We start from the raw sequence: 14,473 nt of genomic DNA on the forward strand, positions 1-14,473 counted from the left end.
CCTTGGAAGCGCCTGGGCGGTTCTTCCCCTCGGCCGCAATTGGCTGGCGGGCTCCCTCTGCCCCGCCCCTTTGCCGGCAGGGGGCCGGGGGCGCGCGCCGTCAGCCGCCCGGGTGGGAACGGTGATTGGCCGCGGGGCGCGCCCTCGAGGGAGACCGGGGCTCGCGTAGGCTGCGCGCTCCGGGCGGGAGGGGCGCGGCCCCACGTCTGGAGCCGCCGCGGTCTGATCCGCCCGTCTGCGCGTCCGCCAGTTTCTCCTGCCGCCCGCCTGCTGGGCAGGGCCGGCCCGGCCCGGCCCGGCCATGGAGTCCTACGACATCATCGCCAACCAGCCCGTGGTCATCGACAACGTGAGGCCCGGCAGCTGGGGGAGGGCGGGCGCCCCGCCCGCGGGTCGCCTGCGGCGGCGCCAGGAGGAACCCGCCTGCCTGAGCTGGTCCTCCGCACGCTGCCTCCGCCCGGGGCCCGCGCGCCCGCCTGGCCCTGTAGCCCGGGCCGTGGGGCCCCTGCCCGAGCCCTGCCCCAGCCGGCCCCATGATGATCGTCTCGGCAGAGCAGGCGTGACCGCGGGCGGCCCGGCCCGGCACGCACCCGGGACCCGCTCGGTTCAGAGTGGGGTCGCTGGGCTGGTGCCGAGTACAGCCCTTTTATCCCTTTTTCGGGCTGTGCCTCTGGCTGCCCCTCTTGGTAGAGGAGGGTTGGCATTTGCCCTTTTGCACACTGCTGGCCTCGCCTTTTGGAGAGGGTTGGCCTGGTGACCTCTAAGAGCACTTCCCAAGGGGCTGCACCCCCCAGGCAGGACCTCCGGAGTGGACAGCCGTACTGGGCTCTTTTCCTACGACTTGGGGAAAGATGCAAGTTCAGCTCTCCCAGCCACAAATCCACCACCACCAGGATGGCCAGTTGCCTACTTTGACCCTCTGCTTAAGTGCTCCCTGTGTGGAGCAGAAATGCCACAGCCGGCAGGGCCCATGAGCTGTTGGGGATAATTGTTTGGAAGCCGCAGAGAAAGATGCCTGGTTTCCTGTGTCTATGTCGTTCAGCCCTGGTACTCAGCATGCTTGCTGTCAGCTGCCCTCTGAGGATTTCTGGCCTCAGAAATTTCTGATCCTTGGGAAGTAAATGAAGGGCAGGCGTCTATGGCATTGCCCCTAGCTGGCTGTCTGCCTCTGGTGTGCGAGCCTTGCAGTTTTTGATAACGACTCCCTGCTCTTTCGGGGCTCTGTGTCCCTCCCACATGATCCCCGTGTCATCCCCAAACAGCTGTCTTTTTTGAAGTACCCCTGTGGGCTCCCAGAGTCACATGAGGCGATGTTTACTAAGAATGCTAAAACCCAGCTTAGGGGATGCTCCCCAGCAGGCCACAGGAGAGACCGGGCCCCTCCCTTCTTGTTGGGCAAATCTTCACATGGGCTAATCAACAAGCTTGTGCGTTCAGAGAGCTACCTGCTTGTCTCCCTGGCCTGCAGCTGCTCTGTAATTTGGGGATGTTTGTTCGTGCACTGCAGAAAGGAAGTGTTATGATGCAAATCTGGGAAGAGGGTGAGATGCTGATTCCTTCATTGGATGGGAGGTGCAAGGTCTCTGTGAGACCCAAAGTCCAGCTTCCAGGCTAGGGCAGTGGCAGGACAAGTTGTCCTTGGCTTTGCAGTCTTTGGGAAAGCCGTGGAAGAGGTGCCAGTGTCCCCAGGCACCCAGTGGTCTTCCCAGTGGGCCCTGTTTGTGATCCCATCTGCTGGGGGCCAGGGGACAGGAGCTGCTGAAAACTACGCTTAGGGACTGCTTCTAGCTGGCTTTTGGGAGTAGCTTTCCCATGGATCTCTCCTACCTGGAAGTGCCCCTGGAGTGTGCAGGGGGTGCTCCGTGGTCCTTGCTGCTGGCATTCTGGGCTCGATCATTCTCGCTTGTGAGGGGCTGGCCCGTGCATTGTAGGGTGTTTAGTGTCCAGTGTCCCTGGCCTCTACCACTGGATGCCAGTACCAACAAGACACTGTTGAATTTGGGGGAAGGGGTGCAAAATCGCCCCCACACACACACACTGTTTTGAGCCACTGGTGTACTAGTGAATGAACATGCCCTCTTGGCAGGATCCCGGCTTCTTCCCCAGCAGCCATGGTCCGGCAGCCCACATCCTCCGTGCCGGCAGCTAAACATTGTTTTTTCTTGCAGGGTTCGGGGGTGATCAAAGCTGGCTTTGCAGGAGACCAGATTCCCAAATACTGTTTCCCAAACTAGTAAGTGTCGGCCAGGTAGCAGCCCTCACCCTTTTGTTTGCTTCCCAGGAGAACAGTGGTCCTGTGTCACAGCTCTCTTTGAGGCCAGCCTTGCCCCCACCTGTAGGGCACCAGATGTATGAAGCTCATGCTACTGAGGGCTCTGGAAGGAGCAGACAGGTTCTCTGGGCTTCCCCCTCCTCTTTGGAGTCTGACTTTGGTCTCTCCCTGAGCGTCGGAGGAGGAGAAGCCCAGCCTCAGCCTGGGGACAGGGTGTGGTAGCAGCAGTAAGAATAAAAGGCAGACAGTTTCCATGAGAAAGACCTGATCTCAGGCGGAAGAGTGGGGAGTTAGTGCACAGCCACCCCTTCCTCCTAGGAGAGCTTTTCTTTGGAACTTATTTTCAGACTCTAAAAAAGATTTTGTTTCAGTCAAGGGGGTCTTTTCCTGAATGATGGTGGTGGCAGGGGTCAGAGGAGGCTAAACCCAGAAAAAGCCTGGGGTGCGACTTTGGCTACTCCAGCCCATTGGGAAATTTTCCCTCAGCACCATCACCTCACAAATCCGAGAGGCTTTAGAGGTGATTGACCTAAGCCGGGCGGGGGTCCTGAGGCCCCCAAAGTGGCTGGCTATGGTCTGGGGACAAGCCAGCATGAAGCACGAAATCAGGCTCCAGCTTTCCTTTCTGACCCCCACTGGGTGTAAATTAAGGTTCCAGTTGATGTGCAGGGAACTTGGGTCAAATTGTGGAATCTTGTTTCTGGAAGCCCTGGCAGTAGGAAGGGCCCAGATCTACTGAGTGAGAGAGGGGTGCACATGGGGGCTGCCACCCAGCTTCCTGGGGCCATCCTCCCTCAGTCTGCAGACAGTAGTGGCAGCCTGGCCCTCCTGAAGTCAAGAGCCTGGGCTGAGTCAACTGTGGCTGCAGCTGACCCTCTGCCAGAGCTCTCAGCCCTCTCTGGGAGGGAAGGTGGGGAGGGGAGGGGACGCCTTGTCTTTTGACCTGGGCTTTCTGTCCTGCCAAGGCCCACTCTGTAGTCCCATGTCCCATAGGCCTGGGTTCCGACCTTTGCCCCATGGCCACATCCTGATGCTTTGGGGTACAGTACTCCTTTGACCGCTGGAGTTGGACTTTGGTTTTCTGGGGCTGGACTCAGCTGTGCCCCCTGCCCACCTCACTGACTTGACGTGTCCTCACAGCGTTGGGCGCCCTAAGCACATGCGGGTGATGGCCGGAGCCCTGGAGGGGGACCTGTTCATTGGACCAAAAGCAGAGGTAACGCCTATGGAGCCTGCCTTTGCCTGGGTTTGGGGTCTTCACAGTCCCAGGAGCATCTGTGGCCTCCGAGCTGTCCTGCGGAGGCCCCCAGGACCCTGTTCTCTCGACCATGTGCCAGGTGCCCTCCTGGGCTGTCTAGGCTCCAGCTCTGAAGAACTCTGCCCTGTGATGGGGCGATCATTCAGGGGTTGGGGAACACCATGAAGTTAGACCACTTCATGCCTGTCTTGTGGAAGGTGCAGAGGAAAGAACATTAAAAAGTGACTTAAGGGTCTGAATCAGCCAGACTTGATAACCAATCCCAATGAGAGGTGTGGGGCCACCTCTTGTGCCCCACTGTGGTGATTTGCCAGGGGCCGCACGGCTGGAGGAAGCCCTCAGAAGGAGCAAATGTGGGGTGGGAGAATGACAAGCAAGTGCCATTTAGGTGCCTGGGGAACACGGTGTGGGGGGGCTTGAGCTCGAGGTGCAGATGGAGGCTTGCTGGACATGGCTCCAAAGAGGCCCAGTGGTATGCTGTGGGGGACATCGAAGGCAGGGCTGTGCAGGAGATTGAGCACTGGCTTGGCAGCTGGGAGGAGGGGGTGACGGGTGACCACAGGAAGGGACTGTCAGGGGTCGGCCACAGGGAGGCTCCTACTGTGACAGGAGCAGTAGTGATGAATGGTGAGGTGGAAGCTAGGCCCTGTGTGGGGAGAGGAGGGGAGAACGTGCTGGCAGTGAGCATAGAGCAGTGTGGGAGGGGAGGGAGCACATAGCAGCCCTCCTGGTCCCTGGCCACTTGCAGCTGGCTGGGCTCCGAGAGCCTGAGACGCTGCCAGACAGTTGAGCCTGCAGTGAGTTCAGGACCAGTGTGGGGACACTTAGTAAGCAGCGGTGGGTCTACTCCGGGCAGGTGAAGGGCAGCTTCCTGGAAGGCAGAAGCGGGGCTGGGGTAGGGCCTGGAGCCACAGCAGCCTTCGCACTGTGCCGTCCCTGTCTGGGCAGGAGCACCGTGGGCTGCTGGGCTTGCGCTACCCCATGGAGCACGGCGTGGTACGGGACTGGAACGACATGGAGCGCATCTGGCAGTACGTCTACTCCAAGGACCAGCTGCAGACCTTCTCCGAGGAGGTGCGGCAGCCCAAGTCCCTCCCGGCGGGCTCCCACATTTCCTGTACTGTGAGGCCCAGCCACCTCTTCACTGTGTGTGTCTGTGGGCCCAGTGGTCAGGGGCAGCTAAGCAGAACCTTCCAGAGAGCTGGTTCTTTGCAGGAATAAGTGCCAGCAGATAACAGGCTAGTGCCCTGGTGAAGGAAGGACAGCGGGCTGCAGCCACGGTGCTGGCCACTGGGCGGCTCCTGACAGACCCCTTCAGGGCCCAGGCTGCCTGCACATGCCCACAGCTGCCATCTCTTGCAGCATCCTGTCCTTCTGACGGAAGCCCCGCTCAACCCGAGCAAGAACCGCGAGAAGGCAGCAGAGGTGTTCTTTGAGACCTTCAACGTGCCAGCCCTGTACATCTCCATGCAGGCCGTGCTCAGCCTGTGAGTGCTCCTGGCCCCATCCTCCCTGCCACCCTCCCGCCAGGGGCCACCAAGTGTCTGCCTTCTCTGTGCAGACAGCCCCCATGACTGTTCCTTTAGCGAGTTCCTTGTGTCCCTTTTTTCAGACCAGATCATGTAGTTGTCCCAGGTCCCTCCCAGGGGTGGGGGGGGGGGGTGTCTCTGTTCCTTACTGGCGGATGTGAAGGGATGCTGACCTGCTGACAGGTACGCAACAGGACGCACAACAGGAGTGGTTTTAGACTCGGGGGACGGGGTGACCCATGCTGTCCCCATCTACGAGGGCTTTGCCATGCCGCATTCTATCATGCGGGTGGACATAGCTGGCCGTGATGTATCCCGCTATCTCCGGCTGCTGCTGCGTAAGGAAGGCGTCGACTTCCACACCTCTGCTGAGTTTGAGGTTGTCCGAACCATCAAAGAGGTGACGAAGGGCAGGAGGGCATGGACATGACCAGGAGGGGGTGTGAGGTCGAGCCTTGGTGGGTGTCCAGGTCCCAGCCTTCTGAGGGCGTGTCCCTGCCCCCACAGCGAGCTTGCTACCTGTCCATCAACCCGCAGAAGGACGAGACTCTGGAGACAGAGAAGGTGCAGTACACTTTGCCAGACGGCAGCACACTCGACGTAAGTCGCCGGGCCTGGCCCTGGGTGACAGCAGAGCTGCTGGGACCTGGGTGCGGAGGTGGCCTGTCAGCTTCCATCTCATGTTCCGAAGGTGGGGCCTGCGCGATTCCGGGCCCCCGAGCTGCTGTTCCAGCCGGACCTGGTGGGGGACGAGAGTGAGGGGCTGCATGAGGTGCTGGCCTTCGCCATTCACAAGTCCGACCTGGACCTCCGCCGGACGCTGTTTGCGAACATCGTGCTGTCGGGTGGCTCCACGCTGTTCAAAGGTACCCCTGCCGGCAGGTGGTGGCAGGACCAGAGGCCCAGGCCCAGGCCCATTTTCTATGGGCGTTCTGGTGCTCAGTGAGCATTTTTTAAAGAGTAAGATTTGAAATTAAATTTTATTCACTTTGTAAATATAATAGGTGGTAAGTTTACATGGGACATAAAATATGATAGATGAAGTCTTCCTTCTCCATTGTCCTGGCCACACAGTAGTTGCTGATTTCTCAGGCGGCTCTCAGCCACCTCCCTGCACAGCTGAGCAAGTGTGTGTACCACAAACACACACACACGCACACACGGTAGTGTTCTCTACGATCCCGACGGGGCATGGCCCATTTAGCGCCAATCTGAAAGGTCTTTTCCACCCGTGCAAAGTCTTTTATATGGCCATGAAGTATTTCACCGAGTGGACAAGCCATTTAGCCGCTGTCCCGCTGCTGGCCTTTCAGAGAGCTGCAGTCGCTTTGTAATCACAAAGGCTCAATGGCTACCGTCCTGCACTGTCACTCAACATGGGGAGAATACACCTGAGGGCAAACCCTGGGGTAAAGCAGCTGACACAGTGGGTGTGCTTTTGTGATTTGGTGGGTGCCACCCACGTTCCCCTCCTGAGAGGGCCCCACCCAAGACGCCCCAGCAGCCCCCGACGCTGCAGTGATCTTTGCCCCTCTGATGGGCAGAATGGTAGACGTTTCCTCCTGGTTTGTCATTGCCCTTGACATTGCTTCCAGCGGGTTTTGGCTGCTGGCGTGGTGGGTAAGGAAGCGCGTGGGGGCCAGCAGCAGCATGTGACTTGGGGTTCCATCTCATGTTACCATTTTTTGGAAGCTGAATCTCCCTGCAGCTGTGGTGCTGGGTCTTTCTGCCCTTGGGGTGGCTCACCCCTGCCCTTAGTCCTGGAAAGAACTACTGAGCAGAGGGCGGCAGCTGGGGACACCACGTTGGATATGGGGAGCTAGAGGTAACGGGGTTGGAAGTGCACCCCGGGCTCAATCAGCCTTTTGTTCACAGGCTTTGGTGACCGGTTACTAAGTGAAGTGAAGAAGCTTGCCCCAAAGGACGTCAAAATCAAGGTGAGGTTGCAGGGAGTCCCCGTGGGGCACTGGGGTGCTGGGCAGCCTTGGCCAGGGGAGGGCAGAGCACCTGCCGCCTCCAGAGGCCCTGTCACATCCTGCCCAGCCACTCCTCCCTACCCACCAGCTCCTGGCTGGTGCACTTGCTGTCTGGCCTCAGGCCCTGCAAGAGCCACCCCCAAGTCTGGGACGGGCTGCTGTGTGGGGACAGGCAGTGATATTGCCACTTGCTCCCTCTAGATCTCGGCCCCTCAGGAACGGCTGTACTCCACGTGGATCGGGTGAGGCAGGGCTCACGGGGTGGGCTCTGGGAGGAGAACATTTTGCCCTGGACATTTGTCCCAGGGTTGGCCCAGGCCACGTGGAGGTGGGTGGATTTTCCTCCCAGGTGAGGGGAAGGGATCTCTGAGTGCCCAGGGAGGGTGGCCGGCTCAGCCCTTGGGTCTGCAAGAACACCACCCTTCTGTCCTCAGTGGCTCCATCCTGGCCTCACTGGACACGTTTAAGAAGATGTGGGTCTCCAAGAAGGAGTACGAAGAGGATGGCTGCCGTGCTATTCATCGTAAAACCTTCTAGTGCCCAAGGAGGGGCGGCATGTTGAGAGAATGGGAGGACAGGGAGCCACAGCCCTTGGCCCTCTCTGGTCTGGCCTCATATTCCGGGCCTCGGGTCCCCTGCATGCCAAGCCCCAAGTAGGCAGTGCACACACACACGTACACACGCACGCGTGCACACATGGTAACATTTAGCTGCATGGGTGGGAGTCTTGAGCTAGAATATAGGAATTGGGGAGCCCAGCCTAGGGTGGTTCTGAGTGTCCCCATTGGCAGGGCCAATTCCAATTGGACCCTTGGTTTCTTGCTCTGACCATCAGGGATGCTTCTCCGAGCTCCAAGGCCAGACACCCAGATGCCTCCATGTCCCCCGATAGGGTCCTTCCCAGGGCCAGCATGCCTAGCTGCCTGTGTAAGCAGCCTTGGGAGTGGGTGGAGGAGGGGTTGTCCAGCAGCTCCCCACTGGTGCACCATTGCTTTTCGTGCCAGCACCTCTTATGACCCAACAGGGTAGCACACAGCCATTCCTAGGCATCCCTGACCTTCCACACTCTGTGCCCCGTCTTCCTGAGTGGACATCTTTGTGCAGGCTTAGTGCTGGGGTTCTGGCCCAGGGTTGGACCCTTTGGAGCTGGGCAGGCGATGCCCGGGGTCTGGGCAGCCAGCCTGTCACTCTCCCCTCTCAAAGCACTTGCTGACTTCTGCCCCCTCTCCTTTGCCCCAACACCGTAGACGGGGAAGGGTTGAGGGGAAGCCACTTAATCAGGAGTCAGACCCGAGGGGTGAGGGGGCCACATCTCCTCTCCCAGCTCTCCCACAAAGCACGTCTTCATCACCCTGGGCCAGGTCCCCCCTCCCTCTCCCTCCCAGATCTGTACAATAATTTAACACAGTTGCCTGAAGAAAACTTTTTTGTAAATCATTATAGTAATAATTATGGACAAGGCCCAGTGTGTGGCTGTTTCTTGCGCTGTTGTTTACGCACCCATCCCTGGGGACTTTGAAAGGACCGGTGAGATTGCAGCATGGCCTCTCGTCCAGAAGCCTGAGAGTTTCAGTGGTTGGCAGGCAGCGTGGCACAGGAGGTCCCAGGGGGCTGGGCTGTCAACCTGGTGGCCGAATTCCCAGCCTGCTGCCCTCCGCCAGCAGAGGCAGAGAACAGGCTGCCGTCCTCAGCCTTGTTCCTAGACAAGGCCTCCTGGCGGGCAGGTCTGGGGCGTGGTGCCCCACGTCCTCACCTGCTCTGTGAGTACCTCTGCTGCCCCCTCAGACGTGGCTGAGGTTGACAGACCCAGGCTCAGCGTCAGATAGGTCGGGAAGGAGAGTGACAGGGACATGGCAAAGGCTGTGTCGGTGAGCTGGGCTCTGAAGGTGAGCTGAGGACAGAGGGGGCACTGAGAAGTTACAGTACGGAGAGTGCCCGCCCTTTCCTTCCTTCACCAAGTATTTGAACACCTAGTGTCCAGGAGGGTGCCACATGTTTGGGCCAATGGTAAACAAGACGTATCTTTACCCTCAAAACATACAGGTCAGAGAAAGATAAACAGACCAATTCAGTGTGGAGTTGTGGGGGCCAGGGAGGGGCATCTAACCCAGCAGGTGGGCAGGCTGACTTGCACAGGTCAGGGAGGTGTCAGGCGGGTGGGGAAGGGTGTTCCAGGTGGAGGTAGCAACTTGAGGCGATGCCTGGAGCCAGTAGGGCTGAACAGAGGTGCATGGACCCCAGTGATGCCAAGTCAGCAGGGGAGGGAAGGAGGTCTCTGGCTGGAAGGCAGGACACACCCAAAAGGTAGGTTGGGGCCGCATGGAGGGTCTTGAGAGTTTCTAGCTTTGTCTTAGGTGACGGGTGGGCAGCCATGGAAGGGTGCTTACTACAGCTGTATGTTGCAAGTAGTCGCAGTTGGTGGGGCTGAGGGAGGGCCCAGAACTGAGATCAGGTAGGAGGGGAGAGATGACTGAGTCAGGCTGCCTTTACAGGGCACTTTGTGAGGCAGTGGTCAGAGCGCAGTTAAGCCCGTTCCCACCCTCAAGGTGGAAACAATTTACAGAGACCCCTTTGTTTGGGGTTCTGTTCATGCCACTCTCTCCCACCCATACAAGTTGAATCCTTATGGACTCCTTTCTTCCTTACCTCCCCCACATTCTGCCAGTTGCCAAGTTCTGTTGGTTCTCCTGTACTACCTCTCCTACCCATCATTCCTTTTCCATGATGGCCACTACCACCCTGGCTCAAGACCACAGCTCCATTCTCTTTCCCACCAAATCCGTTTATTGTTGGGCCTACCACAGCCTTGGTTCTGCCATTTCCTAATCCCAAATGGCAAGTGGTTCTCCCCTGCCTGGTGAAATCCCCTGCATGAACTACACGTTGCATTTGGTGCCCACCCTTTGGGGTCTATCCCTTCCATGTTTTAGGCTTCTGCATCATCATGCCCTGCTTTGCCTGCCAGCTCTACTCACTATTCTCCCTGCTGGGAACGATGTTCCCGTATGTCTAGATCCCGTCCTTCAAGCCAAGCACGATGCAGCATTCTCCTTACTCCTTCCAGCAGGGCTGGTGTGGTTACAGTCTGGCCCTGCCAAGTTTCTCACTGCTGGAGCAAAGCTACAGCTGAGAAGGCGGTAAGGCTAGAATGAACCTGTGGGGTTGGGTTGGGATTGGAGGTAGGGACTCAATGGTTAATAGACATTCAGGTAGACACTGAAATTAATACACATCTGTCTAAGGGCTAGGGTTAGAAATATTTGTGTATTTCCTAGCCCAGTCTGCTGGGAGGGCCTCGAGGCAGTGAAACCCCATGGCAATGAGCACATAGTGTTCAGATCTTGGTTTCTAAGTACCATTCTTTGATAAAAAGGAACCGGAGCTCCTTGGAGAAATTCCTATCTGAGGCAGAGGGAATATAAAATACACCTGGAGTATCTTGTGGTGCATAAAGGACATGCTCAAAACAGGAAGTGGGCTTGTCTGAAGGACACAGGAGCCAACAACTCTGGGAGGACCCAGTGGTCAAACTGTAATGGATTATAAGCCACTGAAGAAAATGGTCGTGATTCTACTCTGATATAATAGATATATACATGGGGAGAAGGGACAGTTCTTCCTTAAAATTCCAGTAAATGCTAATCTGCTGCCATAAAAAAATGATCACACACCTAGTGGCTTAAAGCAACACAAATACAGTTGTACAGACATCTGACATGGGTTTTACTGGCCTGAAATCAAGCTGTCCACAGGGCTGCGTTTCTGGAGACTATGAAACAATTATTTTCTCTCCTTTGCCAGCTTCTAAAGGCTACCTGCATTTATTGGCCGGTGGCCCCCTTCTTCCATCTTCAGACCAGCAACACTGCATTTCTGACCATTCTTCCAGTCACATTCCCCTGACTTCTGCCACTTTTGTGATTATTGGGCCACCCATGGAACCAGGAGAATCTTTGTAAGTTAGGTGATTAGCAACCTTCATTCCATCTGTCACCATAATAACCTTTTACTATGGAACCTAACATACTCAGTTTCCAGACATTAGAACACGTATATCTTGAGGGAGCCGTTACTCTGTCCACCAGTCTGGAAAAAGTACTGGAGATTTTTCTTTTTTTTAGGGAAGAATTGATTCAATTTTCTAAAAGACAGGGAAAAGCAGCAAGTGGGTTTAGAGATGAGGAAGACATCAGATCAATGATATGGAGAGTCATTTAAGGTGGGAGTGGTAGGCATAGATTTCATTGTTACCTAGGTGTTCCCCTCCCCAAAGGGAAAGGCCTTGAATGGTAGGTAAATGCCTGGGCATTTCCTGGAGACAAGAATGACTGATAGCAAGGAATGGAAGCAATTTTCACTGTACCTGTAAGAGGAGACATTGAAAGCCTTGGGCAAAGGGTCTTTTCTCTTGGACTCTACCATCAGTTCAAGTAAAAGATCTAGTTTAACTCTAATCAATCTTGTGGAGACGGTAACTAAAGCACCTCTGTGGCTAATCCCAACACAAAATGGAAAGGTAGTTTCTATTTTACAGGTCAGCAGTTTTTGAGAACGTAATTGTCCAAGGTGTCAAAAATATAAACTGGCTAAATTGGGCTGTTTGCTAGCTTGCTTCCCAACTCTCTTTTTTTTTTTTTTTTTTTTGGCGCTGTTTTACTGTGTTAAAGCCCAAACATATACAAGAGCAGAAAGAACAGTGAAACCCTCATGTACCTGGCTACAAGGGATGAAGTATACCCCAAAGCACTCTGTGCCTTCTTCTCAGTTTTAAAGCTAATCCCCAGGCATATTTTACCTGTCAGTACCTCAGTATGTATCTCTAAAGCATAAAAAATGAATTCCATTAACACACCTAAAAATTTAACAAATCCTTAAAACATCGAATATCGAGGGTTGAAATTTTTTTCTTTACAAATCAAGATCCAAACAAGGTCCACACATTGCTTTTGCTTGCTGTCTCCCTCACATCCAGTCCGTTCTATAGGTTCTCCCTGCCCTTTGTTCTCCTTGTAACATATGTGACAACACCTGGTCATTGGTTTCTGGAATTGTCCCATATTCTGGATTCTGCTGATGGTATTCTCATGAACTGTGCTTTCAACTTGGGTCCTTCAAGACTTCAAAACCCCCAAAACTCTCTTCACCAGTTCATCCTGTCTTTATAACGATACTGTGAGGACCTACCATCTTCCAGGCTCCTTCTATATTATGACTTCTGACACCTCACAAGGTCTATGTATCTTTTTTGCAGATATAACATACCCTCAGAGAACATGTCCCCAGTGACAAAGTTAGATGATGGAGCCAATAAGACAAGTCCAGTCAGCCTGGCTCCAGAGCACATGCTTTTCCCTGTACAAGGCAGTCCCAATCGTGGCATTATGGGATCGTCAGTCTCAGTGTACCCAAGTGGATGGCAAGCTAATATCAACAGATAGCTATTCCCGATATAAGAATGATCCATATCTGTTCAAAAACACAGGAAAGAAAGAAGAGCAGCCAACTCTGGGAGAAAGAGGCAAAGCAATAGCTAGCCTTTATTGGAAAGAAGAAACCTTACAGCACATTGTGCATGAGTGAGGGCAGGGGTTCAGTGGGCCAGCTGGTGGGGCACCAGCTTGTAATGGGTTCCACAGCTAGGGCAGCGCTGGGTCTCGCCTTTGTGCAGCCAGAACCAGATGACAGCACTGTTGTCCTCTTCACCTAAAAGGAAAAAGGTGGTTGAGGACCATCCAGCCTAGAAGGAGACTTTCAATATGAATCTCTTTTCCTGAGACACAAAATTATGGTTGACATCGTAACAGATCAGTTCAAGCTCTCCTCCCTTTTTTCAGATGAAGAGGCATAGGACATTCAGTAAGGCTGACCTATGTGGGCATAACGAGGCTTGAGAGGGCCAGGACCCTTAGAGCAACATATTTACACACATATCCTCTTTACACACATTCACACAAAAGATCTGAAACAGCTTATAGACATCCTGTATGTACAGTAGCTATGCTAAACAAATGGCTAAAAAAATCGTGGGCAGGTACTTACAGATGCAGCCCACTATTCGCTTGTTGGTGATGGAGGGGACTAAATTAGGGTCTTCCTTCGTGCCGGAAGCTGCCTTTGGGGCTAGCATATTGTATGGGTCCTGAAAAGCAACATTGAGCCATTATGCTGGATGACCCCTACCCTCCAGGGGTAAGGATACTGTTCCCACAGCCAGGTTTTCTGGCTCGAGTGCTCCCAGAGAGGAGACTGCTCTGGTCCCATCCATGGCCATGAGCTCCAGAGAAGACACAGAAAGGAGTTTTCTCCTCACCAGTCCCTTCCGCGCAGCCATCATGACCTCCCTCTCCAGCCCAGTCGCCTGGTCATCATCAGTAGGGACACCACCTAAAGGAACATGTGAATTATGTCGTCTGATGATGATAAAGTCAGAAAATGCACCAATGTAAGTAAATTTTCGCATAGTTTAAGTGGGCTCACAGGCTTCTAAAGGCTACTCATCCCCACTGTCTCCTAAGGAACAGTGTCATCCCCAAAGGTGGCAGCACAGGGGAACTATTTTCTTTCTCCAACCACCGAAGCCACCCATTTTTTCTAGGTCAGTAACAGTCCTAGCGGGGTTCATCCAACTTATGGTGCGCGCGGGTCTGAAAGGCTGCTTAGCCTCTCCCCGCCGCGCCTGCAGCACCTGCCCCCAAGGTCACTCGGCCATCCGTTTCGGATTCTTTCGTAGCGGGGTCAATTCGGTGGGCGGCTGCAGCGGGGGCCGAATAACAGGGAGACGCCCGCGGAGCGCGAGGCCCTCAGGTCTGCGGGGCGGTCACTGGGGCCCGGAGGAGCTGAACCGCCGACCCCGCCGCGCCGCGCTATACGCCCCCCCGGTGGGCACGGCGCCGCGCCCTGACGCGCCCGGCGGGCCGAGTACCTCCAGACGCCATGGAGCGCACGGCGGCCACCGCACTGGGCCCGCGGGCCCTGAGGGCCTGCGCGGCAAGCGCTCCCGCTCCGCGAAGTAACCTTGAAGCCATCGCGCCCTCTACAACAGCAGCACGTCCGCGACAAACTCCGGAGACGAGCGGGGCTTCCGGGGAGGGCGCTTTCCCCCGGGCGTCAGCCTTCCGCTTCCGCTCGGCCCCGCGCCCGCCCCGCACGTGACTGCCTGGGGGACGGAGAAGGCTGCGCGTGCGCAGTGCTGCCCCGCTGCTCCTCGGGCGCGGCGGCGGGAGTCGTGTTGGTCACGGCCTGGGTTCCGGCTGGTGGACTTCGCCCTTCACTGACTCTGGCATTTGGGGAGCTCGTTTTCCGTTCGCGGGACTCCGTGGAATGGGGCAGCCACACTGGCTTTCCTGTGCGTGGTGCCTAATAGTTGTGCTCGTAAACGTGGAGGCTGCTGAGAGAAGTCGTTAAGCCTGCGTTTGTCAAAAGACTTGCTGGATCCCAA

At 55.8% G+C, this 14,473-nt stretch overlaps 2 protein-coding genes across 2 annotated transcripts; one reads left to right on the forward strand and one right to left on the reverse strand.

Annotated features, from left to right (window-relative positions):
• The first annotated feature begins 97 nt into the window (after positions 1–97).
• On the forward strand, positions 98–8,496 carry ACTR1B (actin related protein 1B). The gene is made up of 11 exons (XM_019716523.3): positions 98–349; positions 2,169–2,233; positions 3,413–3,488; positions 4,479–4,604; positions 4,893–5,017; positions 5,243–5,459; positions 5,567–5,659; positions 5,751–5,925; positions 6,935–6,996; positions 7,237–7,277; positions 7,470–8,496. Exons 1-11 carry the CDS (start codon positions 302–304, stop codon positions 7,570–7,572), a joined length of 1,131 nt encoding a protein of 376 aa, XP_019572082.1. The 5' UTR covers positions 98–301; the 3' UTR covers positions 7,573–8,496.
• Positions 8,497–12,539: 4,043 nt separating this feature from the next.
• On the reverse strand, positions 12,540–14,139 carry COX5B (cytochrome c oxidase subunit 5B). The gene is made up of 4 exons (XM_019716534.3): positions 13,958–14,139; positions 13,346–13,419; positions 13,075–13,174; positions 12,540–12,738 (listed from the first exon to the last, which is right to left on the reverse strand). Exons 1-4 carry the CDS (start codon positions 14,058–14,060, stop codon positions 12,626–12,628), a joined length of 390 nt encoding a protein of 129 aa, XP_019572093.1. The 5' UTR covers positions 14,061–14,139; the 3' UTR covers positions 12,540–12,625.
• Between the last annotated feature and the right edge of the window lie 334 nt (positions 14,140–14,473).

This window comes from Rhinolophus sinicus, chromosome 2 (genome assembly GCF_057876585.1).
Source record: "Rhinolophus sinicus isolate RSI-liver-muscle chromosome 2, RSI-T2T, whole genome shotgun sequence".
In the NCBI taxonomy this organism is placed as follows: domain Eukaryota; kingdom Metazoa; phylum Chordata; class Mammalia; order Chiroptera; family Rhinolophidae; genus Rhinolophus; species Rhinolophus sinicus.